We start from the raw sequence: 19,077 nt of genomic DNA, 5'->3' as shown, positions 1-19,077 counted from the left end.
AGGAAGGAAGGAAGGAAGGAAGGAAGGAAGGAAGGAAGGAAGGAAGGAAGGAAGGCCATCTATGGTGGTTCACTCCTGCAATTGCACGCAGTATTCAGGATATTGAGCTTGGGAGATACCAATTTGAAACCAGCCTGAGTTGGAGAGTGAGACTTTTGTCTTGTTTTGTTTGGGGAGGATGAGTAAGGTCAGTTCATGCCAATGCCACAATGCCCTAGTGGAGGTCAGAGGACTACTTGCAGGAATCAGTCCTCTCTTTCCACCACGTGGGTTGTGGGAATGTAAACTCAGGTTGTCAGGCTTGGCCGCAGGGGTGTTTACCTCCTGAACGGTCTCACAGACCCCTGTGTATTTTTAACAATAGTCTAGTCATACTGAATTAAGGTCTCATCTTATTCCAGTTATAACTTCATGTTCATTTGATTATATCTACCTACTATTTGCAAATAAGGTTGCATTCATAGGTGTCACAGGTACTACGGAGGGCATCTTTTGTGAAGACAGCTAGTACCATTATGGAACATGAATGAAAGAGAAGTATAACCAAAGTCAAGGAGAAGTCACCACTGCAGCCTATCTGCACAAGAGCAGAAACCATATTCCCCACAAGGAAACAGACCTTCAGAGTAAGCTCTGTGGACCTGGAGTTCTAGCTGTAACCTTTACTCTTAAAACAAATGTAGACACATTCTGTATTGTGCTGCCAATATAGCCCTCCGCTGTTCTTTAATTCTATTAATAAGATAAAATTTTCATGAAGAGTATGAAATTAAGAGAGTAAAACTTTTTGCAACCAATATGGTACAGTTCTGAGAAAAGTAGTATGTGTAGAGGTAGAGAGTGAGGAAAATAAATGGTTTGATCGTAATGAAAGTCTAAGACTTAAATGAAATGAGCTGTCAATATTCATGGACTGGAGAACCGTGTTAAGGTATCATTCCTAGTGTGATATCAGTACTGTCACAATAGTATCTCTAAACTGAGCTATAGATTCAGCACAAGTTCAGTTCCAGCATTATTGGGAATCAGTAAGCTTATTCTAATATGTGTATCAAAAGTGAGAGAACCAGCAAAGCCAAAACTGCTTCTAAAAGAGAAAAGTTACAAAATTGGAACCACTTGATTTCAACATTTGAAAATTCATCTTCAGATAGCTTTGTATCATATTGGTCAAGGTAACAGAATAGAGACTCCAGAAATATTGTTTATGGTCAGTCAGCTTTTTTTTTTTTTCTGTCTCTCTGACAGATGAAAAGGTAAACAGTTCAGTGTTCAGTCCTTTCTGTGAGTAGTGCTGGAGTACATTGTAATCTGTGTGCAAGGAGGAGGACCTTAACCACACCCTCACTACCGCAAAGGCTAATTCAAAACAGACCATAGACTTTAAAGTAAAACTTAAAACTATAAACTTCTACAAGAAAACCTTTGTGATTTGGGGTTAATCAGACATTTCTTAGATTTGGTATCAAACATACAATCTTTAAGATTTTGATAAATTATGCATCAAAAATTTCAAATACCAACTTCAAAGGCCACTGTCAAAAGAATAGAAAAGAGTCAATATTTGTAAATATTTGTAAATCATGTATCATACAGGACCTGTATCCAGAATATATGAAGAGCTCTCAACTCTTAAACATACAAACAATATAAAACCTCAATTACAAAATAAGAGTGGACAAAGTGATGATGCATGCGTGTGATCCTAATACTTGAGAGATGGAGGCAGTAGGATCACCAGGTACAGGTCAGCGCGGGCTACGCACTGGATTCCAGAGCAGACTGGGCGGCATGGTAAGACCCTGCCTCAACAGCCTAGACAAGCTAAGGAAATATGTAAATAACATATAGCATACAAAGAAACAAATGGTGGTGCGTGCCGGTAGCCCCAACACTTAGGAAGCTGAGGTGTGAGAATCACAAGTTAGATGCTATCTTTGGTTACAGAATGAGACTTTGTCAAAAAACAAGAGCAAGGTGAACCAAAATTTTTAGGTAGGTACTTTACCAAAATAGATATATGTTCAACATTGTTAGTAAGGAAACAAGTTAAAACCATGACACATTACTATACACCTATTATATTTAAATGTTTAAATATAGTATCAAGTGATAATGTATCGTAAAATATTACATCCACTTTGGAAAATAATTCAACAATTTTTTTAGATACAACACATAAGACTCAGCAATTGACTTCTTTTAATTAATTTTTTTTTAATTTTATGTGCATTAGTGTGAAGGTGTCAGATCCCTTGGAATTGGCGTTACAGACAGTTGTGAGCTACCATAAGGGTCCTGGGAATTGAACCCAGGTCCATTTGGAAGAGCAGACAGTGCTCTTAACAACTGAGCCATCAGCAATTGACTTCTTAATTCTGGGTTTTTCCCTATTGTTTTAAAAACTGTTCATACAAGACCATGTATATACATGATCATAGTGGCTTTATTCATAATCAAGAACGGGAAACAACTTGCCTGGTGGGGGGATATACTCATTTGTATAAGAATAAACAGGTAGAATATTGATTAATATCAGTCGTCTTCCACTAAGTGAAAGTTGTCAAACTCAAAACACTACTATACTTTATTTCTGTAATACCCTGGAATGTCATTGGTATATGGGTTTAGGTTTGGGCATTGTAGATACTGATAAGAAATTCTGGTGCTTTGCAGACCCACTGTTCCAGATAGATTTCTAGGAGTAAGAGATGAAGTATGAGAGTTAGTCCTGAGACAGGAGGGAAATTAGGGAACATAAGTCAGGTACTGAATCTTAGGTAATGAAGAGAAAAGGCTTAGGAAGATTCTTGAACTAGCAGATACGAAAATTAACATCAGTTGAGAGTGGCAGATATACAAGGTGCCACAAGGAGTTCAGTGGGTGGTACTGAGAATTACCTAATATTAAATACAGAATTTCAGTTAGGCATGAAAATACGTGGTCTCCATCTTCGACAACCTTAAACAGAAAGCAAAAGAAAGGGTTTGTACCCTGGGTAGGATTGGTGTGGCAGATTTTTAACAGGCACTTGTTAAGTTACTGTGACTTTTGCCTTACCTTAACATATTTATCATTTTCCGTTCTGGAAGAAGTACCCTGGAAGGCCTGAGAAGACTTAAGAAGATACAGAAGGTAGAGGAAAAAAGGAACCTTTTAAGTTTTTCTGGCCCTAAATGGCAGAATCAAGAAAGCCTCCTTCGGCCCCCTCTTCACCAGACCAGACTCCTGAAGAAGACCTTGTCATTGTCAAGATAGAGGAAGATCATGGTTGGGATGAGGAATCTAGTGTGCGTGAAAGTAACACTCCTGGCCAAGAACTGTTTCGCCTCCGCTTCAGGCAGCTCTGCTACCAGGAGACATTAGGCCCCCGGGAAGCTCTGATCCAGCTCCGTGCACTTTGCCATCAGTGGCTGCGGCCAGACTTGAACAGCAAAGAGCAGATCCTGGAGCTGTTGGTGCTGGAGCAGTTCCTGACCATCCTGCCGGAGGAGCTGCAGGCGCTGGCTAAGGAGCACCACTTAGAGAATGGTGAGGAGGTGGTGACCCTGCTGGAGGACTTGGAAAGGCAGATTAATGTCCTAGGACAACCAGTAAGTAGCTGTGCATGCTGTGATTGAATTCCTGGAAGCTATTTAGACATTGGCTCTACTTTGAGGAGTAAATTTTCCCCAGCTGGTTTCTCATGAATGTGGATGGAAATTATTTTAATAATTCTTTTTTGTAAAGGGTAAAATCCATTTTTTATACTCACGAGATACCTACAGTCCTACTATTGCCCTTGTGTGCTAAATGGGACCATGATATGCAAGACGCTTACATTACTGTTTTTCTGGGGTACCCATAAGACCAGTGGTCAGGGTTTGGACCAGGTGTTTCCATAGTTTTGGCCTCTTAAGGAATTGAAATAAAGACACACAAATTGTACAAATAGCAAGGAGACACTATACAATGGCAGAACAATAGCACAAAGCAAGAAATACAGTCAAGAGTGACAGGCCACTTGAGTATACTCAAGAGCCCCAATTATTGGGAGCTTCCGCTTATGGGATTCTAGAGAAAGAAGCGTTTGGTTGCTAGCAGGCATGGTGTTAGCATGGTTAGATGTTAGATGGTTCTTCGTTTACCCACAAGACACAGTTTGCCTTACTGCTCATGCACCCAAAATCAGTCTAGGCCTGCTTGACCCCCTACCTCCCAGATATAAATGGACTATGACTGGGTACAAGCTAACTTTCATGGTTGTTAAGAGAAGAAGAAATTTATTCCACTGTTCAGAGTAGGGTGTAGGTACAGCTCAATGCAGGTAGGGGGTCTTAGATCACTAACAGGTACTAGGTGCATTGTTCAGAGGGTGTGTGTTTGGGGGTGGAGATGGAGCAGTCTTAGCACAAAACAAAGCCCAGCTTGCTAAACTATTTGTGTTTGTTTGCCTTCCCTGGATGATTAAAGATGACGGCTTACTAGAACACAGACTTCCTAGTTCCTTAGCAAAAGAGTGTTTTGCTATTTTATGGCCCTGTTTTAGTTATCTGTGTTATTCATTCTGTATCCTAGGGTTGGATCACAAAATATGGTGTTTGATATAGAGAGAAAAATCAACAGAAAGTTCTTATTTAGTACTGAGCAGAAGTAAATGCTTTCTTTCTGTGCTAATGCAGAATAGTGTTTCTTGCTGCCCCAGGAAGTAAATGACATTATACTGCTTGCTTTCCCAATATGAACACCAGTCAAAGGTGTTGACTCTACTACCACCTTCACTTCATTTCTCAAAGGAATTCTTTGTAATTCAGCTGTCCCATTGTTTCTAGGTCTCCGCTCATAAACATGGGCGCAGAGTACTCTGGGAGGAAGTCGTGCCTTCAGAATCTGCACCAGAACCTCCAAGTATTAAGATCCAACCCGTGGCAATCATGCATAAATCTACAGTGTCCCAGAAGCCAAAGGACAGAGAGAAGCCAGATTTCACTTACAAAGGTGAGGAAAATAGAAAGCAAAGGATTGTGATCCTTCCCCATCTGCAGAAGAAGTTGATGGGCCCAGTCTTTCACAGGTCTTACGAATGCAGCGACAGCAGCTAAAAGAGGGCAATGGCCGTGTCATGCTCAGAGGACAATAGACCATCAGTTCTAGTATGAACTTAGGAAGAACAAAGAACTTGAGAGCTTTGTTGTTGTTGTTGTTGTTGTTTTTAATGAGTTCTCAAATTTGTTACTGCAGTACATTTACAGTAGACTTTTTTTTTTAAGGATATTGCTAGTATCATAACATTTTATTTGCTGATTCTTTTTTTTTTTTTTTTTTTTTTTTAAGATGACACAGTTCGCAATTGTGTTGCTGGAGTGGTGCTAACCTAATAGTTCATACTCATGTTTTACTAGCTGTCCCAAAGTTTTCTCTAGTTCAGAGTCCACCAAATGACCATTGGGAAGTTAGTCATAAGTCTCTTCGGTGTACTTTAATTTGGTATTTTTTGTATTATTTCTTAATCTTTCTTTTCATGACCATAACAATCTTAAAGAACATAGATTAGAATTAGTAGAATGGCTGCAAATTAGGTTTGTTTGATATTTTTTTATATTTAGGTTCAAGTTGTGTGTATTTGGCAAAAAAAAAAAAAACTCCACAAATTTAGTCTATTGTGATGATATATTTGATGACTTAAGATTAATCTTGCTAGGTTAATCAGTATAAAGTTACTGTTCTTCCCTTTGTAATTTAAGAAGTAATTTAAGAGAAAATTCTCATGAAGCTGTGTAAATATCTAAGCCCTTATCAAACTTGTTGCTAAAACATTAGTTTTTATATTTATTGGTATGTTTTTGTTTTTTTTTTTTTTACTTTATTTTATTGAAGCTTCTCAACTGAGTCAGTGATTATTACTAAATTTGAAACTACAAATGGTAATTTCTCAGTCAGTGGCTCAAAACCATCTATAATGTGATTCTAGTTTACCGTGGGTGCAAATGTGGAGACTAGAAGTCATGGTAGGTGTCTTCTGTTTCTCCCCACATTTTATTGTTATCATTAGTGTACACAGAAATGAACCTGGAGGGTGAGAACAATTTTCTTCAAGAGATGCATCTGTCTATTCATCATGGGTTCCAGCAATTGAGCTTGAGCCGTCAAAAACACCGTTACCCGCCGCTACCCCCAAGCCTCCACCCCTGCTGCCCAAGTTCTCTCTGGCCACTTTACCTTATTTTTTGAGATGGGGTCTTTCCCTGAACATGTCGGTCCATTTCAGCTAGACTACCTGGCCTGTAGGCCCCCAGGATCTGCCTGTCTCTGTTCTCTTCCAACCCCCAACCCTGGGACTACAAACATAAGGCTTTTATGTGGGTGGTGGGATTCTGAACTTATTTCCTTGTATTTCCACAGCAAGCACTTGACCACTGAGCCATCCTCCCAGCCCCGAGTGTGTGTGGAGGTGTCTGTGTTGCTTTGGGGCAGTGTGAAGTATCTTAACTCAGCACTCTTCTAATTGAGGAGCCATGTCCTCAACCCTCCCCTTTTATTGCTATTATTTACACATGGGCATATTAATTCTTTGTTTCAGAAACATTGTCTTTAACTGTGCTTAAATCATATTTGGCCAGATGAAGCCTCTTAATTCTGGTTTCTTTGTCTTTTTTGGCATTTTCCTATTATTTTTTCAGAAAAACCTTATTTTCAGCAGAGCAGCATATTCTGGGCTATTTGTCATTATTTGGTTTGGGTTTTTTTCAATTAATGGGATTTATAATACTTTGTTTTATGTTAGTGAATTATATTTTTGTTTGTTTGTTTGTTTGTTTGCATTTTGAAACAGGGTTTTTGTGTACACTTTTCTGGCCTAAAACTTGTGGTCCTCCTGCCTACACCATGAGTGCTGGGGCAGTAAACATTTGCTACTTCCCCAGCTTATAAGTAAAGTTTTAATATTTCTGCACTTGATCTTAATCAAAAGGCTAAGAATTTTTAGTATTTCTAAGAAAGCATTTATAGAAACACTTTGGCTGATTATATAATTCCTGTCTGAAGTCCTAAATCTTATTGCCCAAAACATACATTGCTTAACTATTAGTTGACTTTGGTGATGCTTATTATCGGTGAGAATCAGACACCAACAGCCATGGCAGATATCAGACTTACTAGAGATTGGTTGGTTCTCATATTAAGTTTTCTAGGACATCAGGATCTAAAGGACTACTATACACAAACACAAAGATAATACTATTGGCAGAGAAGAAATTAGAAAGCAGCTCCTGTTAGGAACTCAGTATGCTTTGTTTATTTGACAATGTAAATTCAGGTACATTAAAGTATAGATGTTCTGTGGGCATTCATGGATATAGGCCAGAATCCAAGATGACAACACTTTATGTGCAAATCCTTCGCAAATATATGCTGAAATAAAAATAATTTTGCATTAAGTGAATGCCAACTCCCACAACCACGCAGTAAGACTAGTCAATTCATAGCTCCTTTTTCCTCTCAGCCATGTCTACTCCTCAGAGTCCTACTCCTTCCCAGAAAGGAAGTTCTGGAGATCAGGAAGTGACAGCTAGACTTCTTACTGCAGGGTTCCAGGTGAGTTGTGTTCCTTCCCACTAAGAGCCCATGTCTGTGTTTGACAATATCATAGCAAATGCCCATATCTATCTGTAGTAGTGCCTGTTTAAAAACTTTTTCTCTATTCTTTTTGCTTAGCAACAAACCAATCTTTGGTTCCCCCAATAAATCTAGTGCACTTTTCTCTTCTTCCTAGTTGTTTAGACCCCTGTACATAGCACACTCCTGCTTCTTCACCTCTATTAACACTATAGTTCTCTCCAACACTGGTTTTGAGCTATGGAACCTTTTTAGACCCCAAATGAGGGTCTTGTTTTGTTTCAGACTTTGGAAAAGATCGAAGACATGGCTGTGTCTCTCATTCGAGAGGAGTGGCTTCTTGATCCATCACAGAAGGATCTGAATAGAGATAACAGGCCTGAGAAGTACAGAAACATGTTCTCCCTGGGTAAGGAGAGCTGTAGTTATCGTAACTTAAGAATTTTCTCTTTGTTTGTTGTGTTGTTGGTAGCTTTATACCGTCTGGAGGACTTAGTTGATTCAGGACTGTAGAGATGGCTCAGTGGTTAAGAGTGCTTTCCTGCTAGGGCTGGAGAGATGGTTCAGCAGTTAAGAGTACTGGCTGTTCTTGCAGAGGTCCTGAATCAGGTTGTTATCAACAACCACATAGCAGCTCACAACCATCTATAATGTGATCTGGTGCCCTCTTCTGACATGCAGGCTTTATATGAGATAAAGCACTCATACATATTAAGTAAATCTTTTTGGGGTGTTGGTGTCAAACACTTTTAATCTAAGCAGCTCTAATCCCTGCAGAGGCAAGCGGATCTCTCTGAGGTCAAGGCCAATCTGGTCTACAGAGAGAGTTCCAGGACAGCCAGGACTACACAGAGAAACCCTGTCTCAAAAAAGCAAAACAAAACAACAACAAAAAAGAATACATTTTGTTCTTCTAGAAGAGTGGAGTTCTGTTCCCAGCATCTACATGAAATACCTCATAAGCACCAGTAACTAACTCCAGAGGATACAATGCCTTCTGGCCTCTATAAACACCCTACACATTGACACAAATAGTCATAAATTTCCATTGAAATTCTTTAATCTCAAAGAAAAGAAACTCAGAAGTCAGAGATAGATATTAGATTGAGACTTCTTGAGGTCTGAAATGAAACGATTTTGTTCTCCAACCCAAAATTCTTTATAGTTTTTATCTGTATAGTGAGTATTGTTAATTTTGCCAGTTAAATTGACATCTCTGTAGTACTCCCTGAGTTCATACCTTCCAGTTCTCGTTGGACCACCATATTGGAATATGTCTGTCACATGAGCTAGTTGTACTTTCCTTTTGGGACTGTTTGGTGCATTCTCTCCCACTAAGTAGAGCTTGTAGGGGTTCTTATTCTCTCCCTACTTACACTTCTCAGTTGATTCCTTGTCAACTTTAGTCATCTATCAGGAAACCATTTTTTTTTTTCTGGCACCTCTTTCCCAGTGCCTTTTATTTGGCACTTCTGCTCGATCAACTTGCATTTAACTGCCCCTATTTTGGATAAAGAAGTTTGTATTTTCTTGTGGATTCCATGAGAACTTCAATTCCCCTTTTCCTCTGGTATAAAAATAGAAAATGACTGAGAGTGATTGATTACTACGTGTTTATTTCAGATGGTGAGACCAGAAATGAGAACAAGGAACTATTTTCAAAACAGGTAATATCTACTGGAATCCAGCTACATGGAGAGGCACCTGCCAAGTGCAACGGGGATGTTACCGTGGGTCTTGCACATGGAGAAGCCCGAGACCTTCTGGGCAGATTAGAGAGGCAGCAGGGAAAGCCCACACAGGAGAGACGACATAAATGTGATGAATGTGGGAAAAGCTTTGCTCAGAACTCAGGCCTTGTTCGCCACTGGAGAATCCACACTGGAGAGAAACCCTATCAGTGTAATGTGTGTAGTAAAGCCTTCAGTTACAGGTCAGCCCTTCTTTCCCATCAGGATATCCACAACAAAGTGAAGCGCTATCACTGCAAGGAATGTGGTAAGGCCTTCAGTCAGAACACGGGCTTGATCCTGCACCAGAGAATCCACACTGGGGAGAAGCCCTATCAGTGTAATCAGTGTGGGAAGGCCTTTAGTCAGAGTGCGGGCCTTATTTTGCACCAGAGAATCCACAGTGGGGAGAGACCGTATGAATGTAATGAATGTGGAAAAGCTTTCAGTCATAGTTCACACCTCATTGGACATCAGAGAATTCACACTGGGGAGAAACCCTATGAGTGTGATGAGTGTGGGAAAACCTTCAGGCGGAGCTCACATCTTATTGGCCACCAAAGAAGCCACACTGGGGAAAAACCCTACAAATGCAGTGAGTGTGGGAGGGCCTTCAGTCAGAAGTCAGGCCTTATTGAACATCAGAGAATCCATACTGGAGAAAGACCCTATAAATGTAAAGAATGTGGGAAAGCTTTCAATGGGAATACTGGTCTCATTCAGCATCTGAGAATACATACAGGGGAGAAGCCCTATCAATGCAATGAGTGTGGGAAAGCCTTCATTCAGAGATCGAGTCTCATTCGACATCAGAGAATCCACAGTGGAGAAAAGCCTGAACCCACAGGAGTTTAGGGAAAGCTTTGGTTGTAGTTTGAGCACTATTCAGCATTAGCGAAACCATGTAGTAGTGGAAAGTCTAGTGAAAAGGGGCAGAATCTGTAGCGGTAACAAAGCTAAGATTAGCACTTGGGTAGTTTGGGCCCAATCCCTGCTATGAACTGTTTAGCTTGACTGTCTTTGGCGGCATCTGATAAAGCAAACCTCTAGAAGCTCAATATATTTTTCAGAACTTTAAAATAAGAACAAATTCATTATTGTGACTTAAAATGCTATATTTTGTCTTTCCCATGAGTAGCTGTTAAGTTTGAGAGGGGCTCTCCTCCAAGCTTCTCTGTTTCTTCCCATTTCCTGTGGTCCCTCTCTATCATACCTCGGAAGATGCCCTTGTAAATCCTAATCTAAGAAGCTGCTAGAGTCCAAGTCAACCCCAATAAGACTGATTTGTATTTAGCTTTCTAATACCCTAACTAGAGGGAAATTGTTGACACTTAAATTATTGTACAATACTCCTAGATGGATAGCAATCCATATTTCTCTATAAAGTCAATGCTATATTTTTAACAGCACGGTAGCATTTTTCTTTATTTAGCACCTTTACTGACTTCATTGAATCCTAGAGCATCTGTTCATATCCTTTACCACCCCCAGTCTCAGTACCTGTATCAGCAAAGGAAGTGGACACATTAATGATGGTGGTGGGAGTGATGGAAAGAAAGAGGTGAATGGAGACTCAGCCTGACTGTTCTTGAGCATGCATAGTTGTACCTCAAGGTGACCTCTGACTCTCCTACCTCCCTACTGTCCTCTGTGGTTTGAAAACTGTTTGCTCCATCGAAGTTTTGGCTCCACATAGGAGACAGGAGGTGCTTGAAGACATTAAAAATCCTTACAAAGAATGTTCACCATCCCTTTTGGCCTGTTATGGTACTGCTCTGTTTCTTATCAATCTATATAAACTAGCTAACTACATGGTCAGCCTAGACCAACCTTTTCAGATAGCCTCTGCAGCTCCATCATTATCTTCCATCTGTTTCTTTCATTTGTGTGTCTTCAGTATCCCAAATGGTAGTCTGTCAGATATCTCCCTTGTGAGTCCTCATTCTTGTGAGTTGTGGCACACTCCATCAGTTATCTAACAAAGATACACGATTGCACCCCTTGTCACCGGGCATTACACTTCACCTCTGTGGCTCTCAGCATAACAGGGCATTGTGCAGAGTCATGAGACTGCTTTTAAAATGACACAACAGAATCTTGTGCATCTAAAATGTAGTATCTTTTCAGTTAATTAATTATGCTTAATTATTTAATAAATACTTATTAAAATACATATTCTAAAGTACTATTATTCTAGTGGTGCTGTTAGTCCTCCAAATATTGGAAACATTCTTAGAATTCTCATTTAATGAGGAGCAAGAAAACCATCTGTTACTATTATATTTCATGTTTCATCATTTGATTAGACAGTGGGCTTGGAGTTAAATAACTTTTGCCTTGCCTCACACTTAAAATTATTCCAGTAATCTTACTCAAAGTTCATCAGAGTTCTGATGAACTCTCCGGGAAAAAAAACAAAAAACTGTGCCCTGAAAAGGATCTTTTTAGTTTCTTTGGTTAACTTTCTCAGAATTTTTATTATTATTTATTTTCTTATCCTCTTCTGTTTGCTTCTTTCCTTTTAATGTAAATTACCATTCCTAACTTTTCTCTAACACTCTTTAACAACTGAACCATCAACTCCAGCCCCAATAACTTTTGTTTGGTTGGTTGTTGTCATTTTTGTTTGTTTGTTTGTTTGTTTGTTTGTTTGAGACAGGATTGCCAAAGTTTAAGAAACCAGAAGAAGGTAAATCTGCCTATGTCTACACCCTTGCTTCCTGCTTGAGTTGTGCCTTACCTGCTCTGTATGACAGGATTTCTGTGTGTCAGTGCTACCTTATGTGGAAGTTACATAGGATGAAAGCATTGTCAGAGAAGGTAGATGTCTCTGTGTGTGCATATATGCATGCCCACTCCTTTCATAAACTTTTGTGGAGCACCTGCCTTCATTTCTAAGAAATTGCCCTTTTTTTAGCATTTGTACCCAGAGCAATGTATACCAGATTACTTCAGTCTCAGAATTACTAAGCTTCTGGCAGAAGTCCAGAGAAAAGAAAATAATATGATTGGGAAGATTAATGTTATACTGGTATAAATGTGAAAGGAGGTTTTCATTTAAAAATGAGTTATTGGAGCCACTATGGCAAGGCAAACCTTTAATCATAGCACTCAGGAGACAGAGGCAGATGGGCCAGCCTGGATGGTAATTGGGGCTAGAAAAATGGCTACAGGTTAAAATTGCAGACTGTTCTTGCATAGGACCATTGCATTCAGTTCCCAAAACTCATATTGGGTGGCTCACAACTTTCAGTAACTCAAGCTCCAGATGATCCAAAATCTGTGGCCTCCACAAGTACCTGTACACAGACATACATAAACAAAATTACAAATACAAAATTTAAATGAATTATCAAAGCTAATTAAGCACATGTATAGAAAGAGCCCACTGTTACAGTATATGATAATAGAAAAGGCTGTGGAATCTTTGAAGAAATACATAGAAGTCACTTTTAGCCTTGAAGTTACCAAGCATTAATCAATCTATATGACATTATTTAGAGCTCTTATCTGTCAGTGGCATTCATTAAACTTTTATCCTATAGAGTCAAAGTTTTCTTTCTGAAATCTCCCATCCCCAGCTGCTCACTTTAGGATATGGCATGGTAAAATGGCTCTTCTCTCACTCACTTGCTGTCAACATACCACTGGGAGAAACCTCTACAGTTTCAAAAAATTTCTCCATGAGGCCAGATAGGTATTCAAGAATGTGGTGGTTGATTCTAACATGGACCAGTATATAGCTTTGCACTTGTTTCTACATCTCCAGAATGATAGCTAACATTTTTTGTTTGTTTTTGAGCAGTTGCCATGAGCCAGACTCTGAGCTAAACATTTATCCAACTTAAGAGCTAGTATCACTATGTGCTCCACTTTTAGATGGTAAAACAGAAGACTAGAGAACTAGCTAACATCACAGAGCCAGAAAATGACAAGATTCTACCCTATACAGAGATGCTAGAGTGTGATGACCAAATTATTAGACTGGCCAGATGAAACCATGGACTTACTGTTGGTCATAACAGACAATAGGTAAAGTAACGCACAGTAGTGTGGTTGGATCCACTGCAGCTATTGGAAAGTCGGTTTAAATGCTGTTCGCGGTGAGAACATCCTTAGACATTGATACTGATTTTTAGTACAAGAAAGGTAAATTTTGTCAATAAAACATGTTTCTTTGTAAACTGGCTAAGGGAAAGAGAAGGGAGTAGAGTCCAGGTTGGCCAAATGGACAGGTGGCGGTAGTAAGTTCATCTACAGTCTTAAGAAACCTTGTATGTAAGCTTCTTGCCCATTTCACTATTCACTATTATGTGTGTCTTGTATTTTTCTTGATTTTTTTAAGATATATTATTAATTTTAACCCATTTCTGCCTTAGCTCTTAAGATATTGATTTTTATAGTCAGCATTCCACTAAAATATATGTAGAATAGCCAGTGGATAAAGGCTTTTGTTGTTGTTGCCCTTCTTTATCTCATTTATATTTCATAATGTTGATTTTCCCAATATGTAATGGCTATTTTTGGTTGTCATCTTGAGGACTACTAGATTCTTAGGTCTTTTGTTGGTAGACAGCCATTGTTGGACTAACTGAACAACAGCTTGTAAGCCATTCTCATAAATCCCATATTCATTCTGTAAGTTCTATTCTTTTAGAGAACCTGAGTAATACAGGTTTTCATACCACAAGTGGTTCTAGAGCAGTAGAAGTATAAGGATGAATTTTTCTTTAAGTATTTGGAATAGGCTTTTTACTAACACCTACAGTTACTGAAGCCTCAGAAACTTGAGGTTTACTGAAAGCCCATGGTTTGAACTATTTTACAAATTTATGGGGACAAATGCATTTGATTATCCTGATTGACCAGTTGTGAGAGGCAAGAGATTTGATGAGTCTATATAAAACTTGACAGTTTGTAGAAAAAAATAAAATGATAATGCTGGTTAGTTGCTTCTAGCATCTCTTGATAAATTGACAAAGGAAAAGAGTGTACTGCTTGATATAATTAACCAACTTCTAGGATCTCAGAATACAGTGAAGAACAACAGTGTACTCAGTGATAAAATTGGCCAGCTCCAGATGCACATAAACAGTCTAAAGGCTTCTAAGTGCCCTGGAAGAGAATCCTCCAACAGCCATAGCTCAGATTGTAGAAAATCAAGCCAAAGCCCTCACTACAAGGTTAGCTGAATTAGTTTAAGTCCCAGGCTCAGAGAGTGTTAGTGGTTAAAGTAGGAACATTAATTGATAAAGAATAGGATCCTGTAACTTGGGATGGAGATGTGTGGGAAGATCCTGTTGAAGCTGAGAACTTTGAACCCTCAGATTCTCACAGGTTTACCTTACCCGAGGGGATATCTCTCTGTCCTCAGCAGAAAATGTACTCCCACCCCTCATATATTGCCTTTTCTGCATTTGAGAAAATACAGAATGGGCAATAGAGGAAGGTAGTTATAAGTATCAGCTAAGACCATGTGACCAGTTGCAGAAATAAGGATTATAATTGTCATGACTGTTTCTGTCATATTTTGTTAAGAATGTGTTTGCACAGATACTTGTTTTTTCTTTCCTCAATTTCTTTATCATGTAATATAAAATCAATTAAGATATTAATCTGTAGTTACCATAGTTAAGTTTTGAAATACCAAAAGAATTTCTCTCAAGGGACATTGTTGTTATTCTAAAATGTATAATGTGTTTAATGTTCTACAAGAGATAGTTTTATCATATTAGGCATAAAACTGACCAGATTAAATACACAGTGCATTTGCAATTGTACATGGGATAGTTATATCATGTTAGGTGTAATTATGACCTGGTTACTATTTTCACTGGAAATTAAGCATGGCATAAGGAGATATGATTGTGTGTCAAGTTTACAAGGGATGGACTTAAGATGGCTCTTCTTGGTTGTCAACTTGACTACATTTGGAATTAACTAAGCCCAAACTGGTGGGTACACCTGTGAGGGATTTTTTATTTTTCTTAAACCATTTCACGTGAAAAGACTTACTTTTAATCTAGATCCTTTGAGGTTGGAAGATACACCTTTAGTCTGGGGCCACTTCTGATGGCAGTCTATATAAAGATATGAAAGAAGAAAGCTTTTACTTCCTTGCTCTTGCAAGCAAGTCCATGCCTTCACTAGAATTAGAGCCTGCTTCTTCAGGGTTCTGACATCAGCCTCGTGGAATAAACAACTGCTGGATTCTTAGGCTTTCCATTGACAGAAAGTCATTGTTGGACTTTCTGAACCACAGCCTGTAAGCTACTCTAATAAATTCCCTTTCTCTACAAATATGTAGATTTATTCTGTAAGGTCTGTTCTTTAGAGAACCTTAACTAATTCACCATACTTCAAGAATCCTTTCTTTGTCTCATGCTATCTTTTTAGATCATTTCTCTTCAATATCTGACTTTATTAGTCTTTTTTTCTCCTCTATACTAAAAGTAATCTTCATATCCTGCCTTTACTCGCCTTTTCTGTGTCCCTGTTTGTCTTTTTACTTAATGTATTTGAGTGACTTCATATTCCCCACCTTCTCTGTCATCTCACAGCTTGGGGAACTTTCCTCAGTTACCTACACAACCAGGTATTTGAAACCAAAACTTGCCATTCTTCTCCCTCAGTTTATATTGTCTTTTAAAATAGATATCATTGCTTAATTGCTGGTACCCTAAAATAGAATCATTGTCTTTCATGTTTCTCATCATAACTTTGACTTATCTTCATCTTTTTCTGCCCTCCACACTCCCAGTCTAGAATCCTGTTGATCTCACTCATATTCTTCTTGAGGCTTGTTTTTGTTGTTGCTTAGGTTTTGTTTTGTATTTCTACCATACCCTTATAGCCTTCTCATCCTGTATAGGCTCAAGTTATTATAATTTCTTCTGTTTTCTTTTAGTATATACAACTTACATAACACTTATAAAGTGATCCTCAAACTTCATTTTCATGTAATCTCAATTTTACTCAGGCCCCAGCAGGTATTTCTCACCAGTGTCCTGTAACCTTGTTCTCCATTCTTAATCTGCCTCAGCCTTTATCTCTCTCTAGTGTGTTTACATCACATTCAAACCTCCTACAGCTTTCTACTGTTTCAAAAGCTATTGCCTCTGTGCCTTTCTAATCTCTCATGAGGTCTTTGCTTTCTCTCTTCCTCTCCCTGCCCCCACCCATCTCTCTGCTTAGACTACGCTTTGGCATTCCTCAAAACTCAACTTCCTTTATGTCTTCCGATTCAGCACTTCTTGATTGAGTTCACCTCACACCAAGATCTTTCCTCATTCTGTTCTGCCTGAGCACTTAACTTTCAGGTTTGTAATGTAATCCATGCACTTACTAATACCTTGCTCTGTAATCATTTTCTAGCAGTCTGTATAGTAGTTTAACATTTTATTTATTTCTAAAATTAAATTGTAAGCTCCTTGAGGGCAGGGATGATAACTGTAACATTTGTATCGCTGCACTCTCTTAGTGCCTAGTACAGTGCTGAGCACACAGTAGGTGTTTAATAAATGCTTGTTGAATTCATGTGTGGATTTTTGTGATGTTGAAATTTTTAAGGGTTTTCAGTTACCATGGCCTATTTAGTGCACACAAAAACTACAGAATGTTCTCCATAAAGTACTATAGTAATCAAGATGTGCCTGTATCAAGGAGGAAAGCCATACACACACACACACACACACACACAAATTCTAGGAGGGTGTATGTAAAAATTTGAAGTTAAAAACTGTTTTCTTAGCCAAACTTATTGATGAGTTAAAAAGAAAGAGAAAGAAATGGGAAACAATCCATGTATAGTGCCACAAGTCTAGAATCCCAGCACTTGGGAGGTGATGGTAAGAAGATCAAGAGTTCAGGGGTCTCCCCTTGCTATTTAAGGAGTTTCCTACTGACCTAGACTACATATGACCTTGTTTACAAAATTAAAGAGAAAACAAAATAGAAAACCTAATCTAGTAACAACTCTAGAATGAGCTGGAAAATAAGTTTTGCATCTGCTATTTAGAAGTTTAGCTATGACTAGAGACATTTGGGGTTACACCACTGGTGAGCAGCTGGGATGCTTCTGAAATCTAAATTTTTAAGGACTGCTACGGATCCTTGGTATCCTTCACAAGACCAAGCTTTACTGCATCAGTTCTCAACCCTATCACAGGTTGCATATCAGATATTTACATTATCTTTCGCATGTTGACTCATTCCTATACACACCATCAAAGATAAGGAAAGGAAACTGCAGTGCACCGAAGGTTTAGCTTTGGGGACAACGTGGCAATGAACACCCACTCTTTGGTGATCACAGAATTGGCATAGCCGTAGCTAATGGAAATAGCAAAAGTCGTGAAGTCCGCACAGCTGCTTGACAAAGATTCAGCAAAGCTGAGCTGTATGATGCAGTTACCGTTGTGCTGTCCTTCACCGTTGGTCTTGGTCTTCACGTGTTGCATGCTTGGGGTAGCTTTTAATATTGGTCCAACTTGGGGATATTGAATTGATGGGAAATTTCTTACGAATCATTTATGCCCTCTCTCAAGAGTACTGTTTCTAAGCTTTCCCAGGAAGGTACTGAGCATATTACCCCTCCTACTTTTAGGGAGATATTCTTTATCTGGACCTACCTCAAGTTTCTCCTTATGCCCCAGAGGGTGTGACTCAAAAGATGCCAGAGACCTCCTTATGCGGCTCTGACTCCAAGATACTCTTGGAACATCTGCCCCTCCACTTACTCAGGAACAAGATAATCAGAACAAAGTAAACTTTAAAGGGTAAACAAAATTCAGTGAACTAGAGAAGCTGGCAGGAGATCAGGTTAAGTCTATATGCTCAGGTGAGTACCTGACATAAGATTGGGGCCCACGTATTACATGCCCCTCCAGGAAAAGATAGAGCAACAAAGTTAGATTGGCTGGAGTTATCTCTGCCTACACAGGGTGGTGGACAAAGAATGGTATGGATAAATGATAAAATCTGAATAATGATAAATGATAAAACTGAAATATTAAAACCCTTCTTAGAAAAGTTAGTTCATGCAGGACCAATGTGTCATATGACCAAGGAACAAAATACCAAGATTAGACATAAATAAATTCTACAGATATATAAAATATAAACATTGTATTATGGCAGAAACTGAATGAGAACTGCAACAGCTTTGGTTTGAAGTTTTTCTTGGGTCTAGGGACAATTGGCCCTCTGACCATTAAAAGTTGATAATACACTGCCTAGGACATAACAATTTGCCCAGGCTGCCTTGAAGATTTTCTGTCTAATGCCCTTAAAACTGCAAGATTCTTAAAAGGTTGGTTGTGGGGTTGATGAGGGAAAATGATTGTAAAAGATAACTTTATTCTGTCATGGTTTATCAATGATGACTAAACTTATTACCAAGGGGAAGTTAAAGCATGTGTCCAGGGACAAAAATGATAGGATCTATGTTCTGGAACAACATGAATTCATCCCTGCCTACTGAGTTCTGTATAAAGAAGCACTCTAACTACCAATCAATCGAGCTGAAAGGTTCCCCTGACCCTCATGCCTGACTTCCTCCTCCCTCCTTATCTTCTATAAGGAGGCCCTCAGTAAGAATTAACTAGCATCCTGTCCAAAAACATAAACTAGAATTTTCTGTTTGCAAGCAGAACTCAGTAACATTTTATATACTCTACCAGTTCTGCTTAGAAGGCATGGCTGTCTAAGGAAATTAAATTCAGTCACTAAACCAGCATTTGAAAACACTGTAGT

The 19,077-nt window shown here is 38.9% G+C and overlaps 1 protein-coding gene across 3 annotated transcripts in view; it reads left to right on the top strand.

The window, feature by feature from the left end:
* Positions 1-16,854, top strand: part of Zkscan8 (zinc finger with KRAB and SCAN domains 8) — an 18,400-nt gene extending 1,546 nt beyond the window's left edge. The window contains exons 2-6 of one of the 3 annotated variants that reach the window (XM_055596954.1): positions 3,097-3,594; positions 4,813-4,978; positions 7,482-7,573; positions 7,850-8,003; positions 9,218-16,854. In XM_055596954.1, coding sequence (XP_055452929.1) covers positions 3,178-3,594; positions 4,813-4,978; positions 7,482-7,573; positions 7,850-8,003; positions 9,218-10,179 — 1,791 coding nt within the window. In that variant the 5' untranslated portion in view covers positions 3,097-3,177 and the 3' untranslated portion in view covers positions 10,180-16,854. Of the gene's footprint in view, positions 1-3,093; positions 3,595-4,812; positions 4,979-7,481; positions 7,574-7,849; positions 8,004-9,217 lie in introns of all 3 variants that reach the window. The other 2 variants (XM_055596955.1, XM_055596953.1) reach the window with 2 other exon arrangements.
* The last annotated feature ends 2,223 nt before the right edge of the window (positions 16,855-19,077 follow it).

This window comes from Psammomys obesus, unplaced genomic scaffold (genome assembly GCF_907164565.1).
Source record: "Psammomys obesus unplaced genomic scaffold, mPsaObe1.curated_primary_1811, whole genome shotgun sequence".
Lineage (NCBI taxonomy): Eukaryota > Metazoa > Chordata > Mammalia > Rodentia > Muridae > Psammomys > Psammomys obesus.
This window is presented reverse-complemented; position numbering and strand designations above follow the sequence as displayed.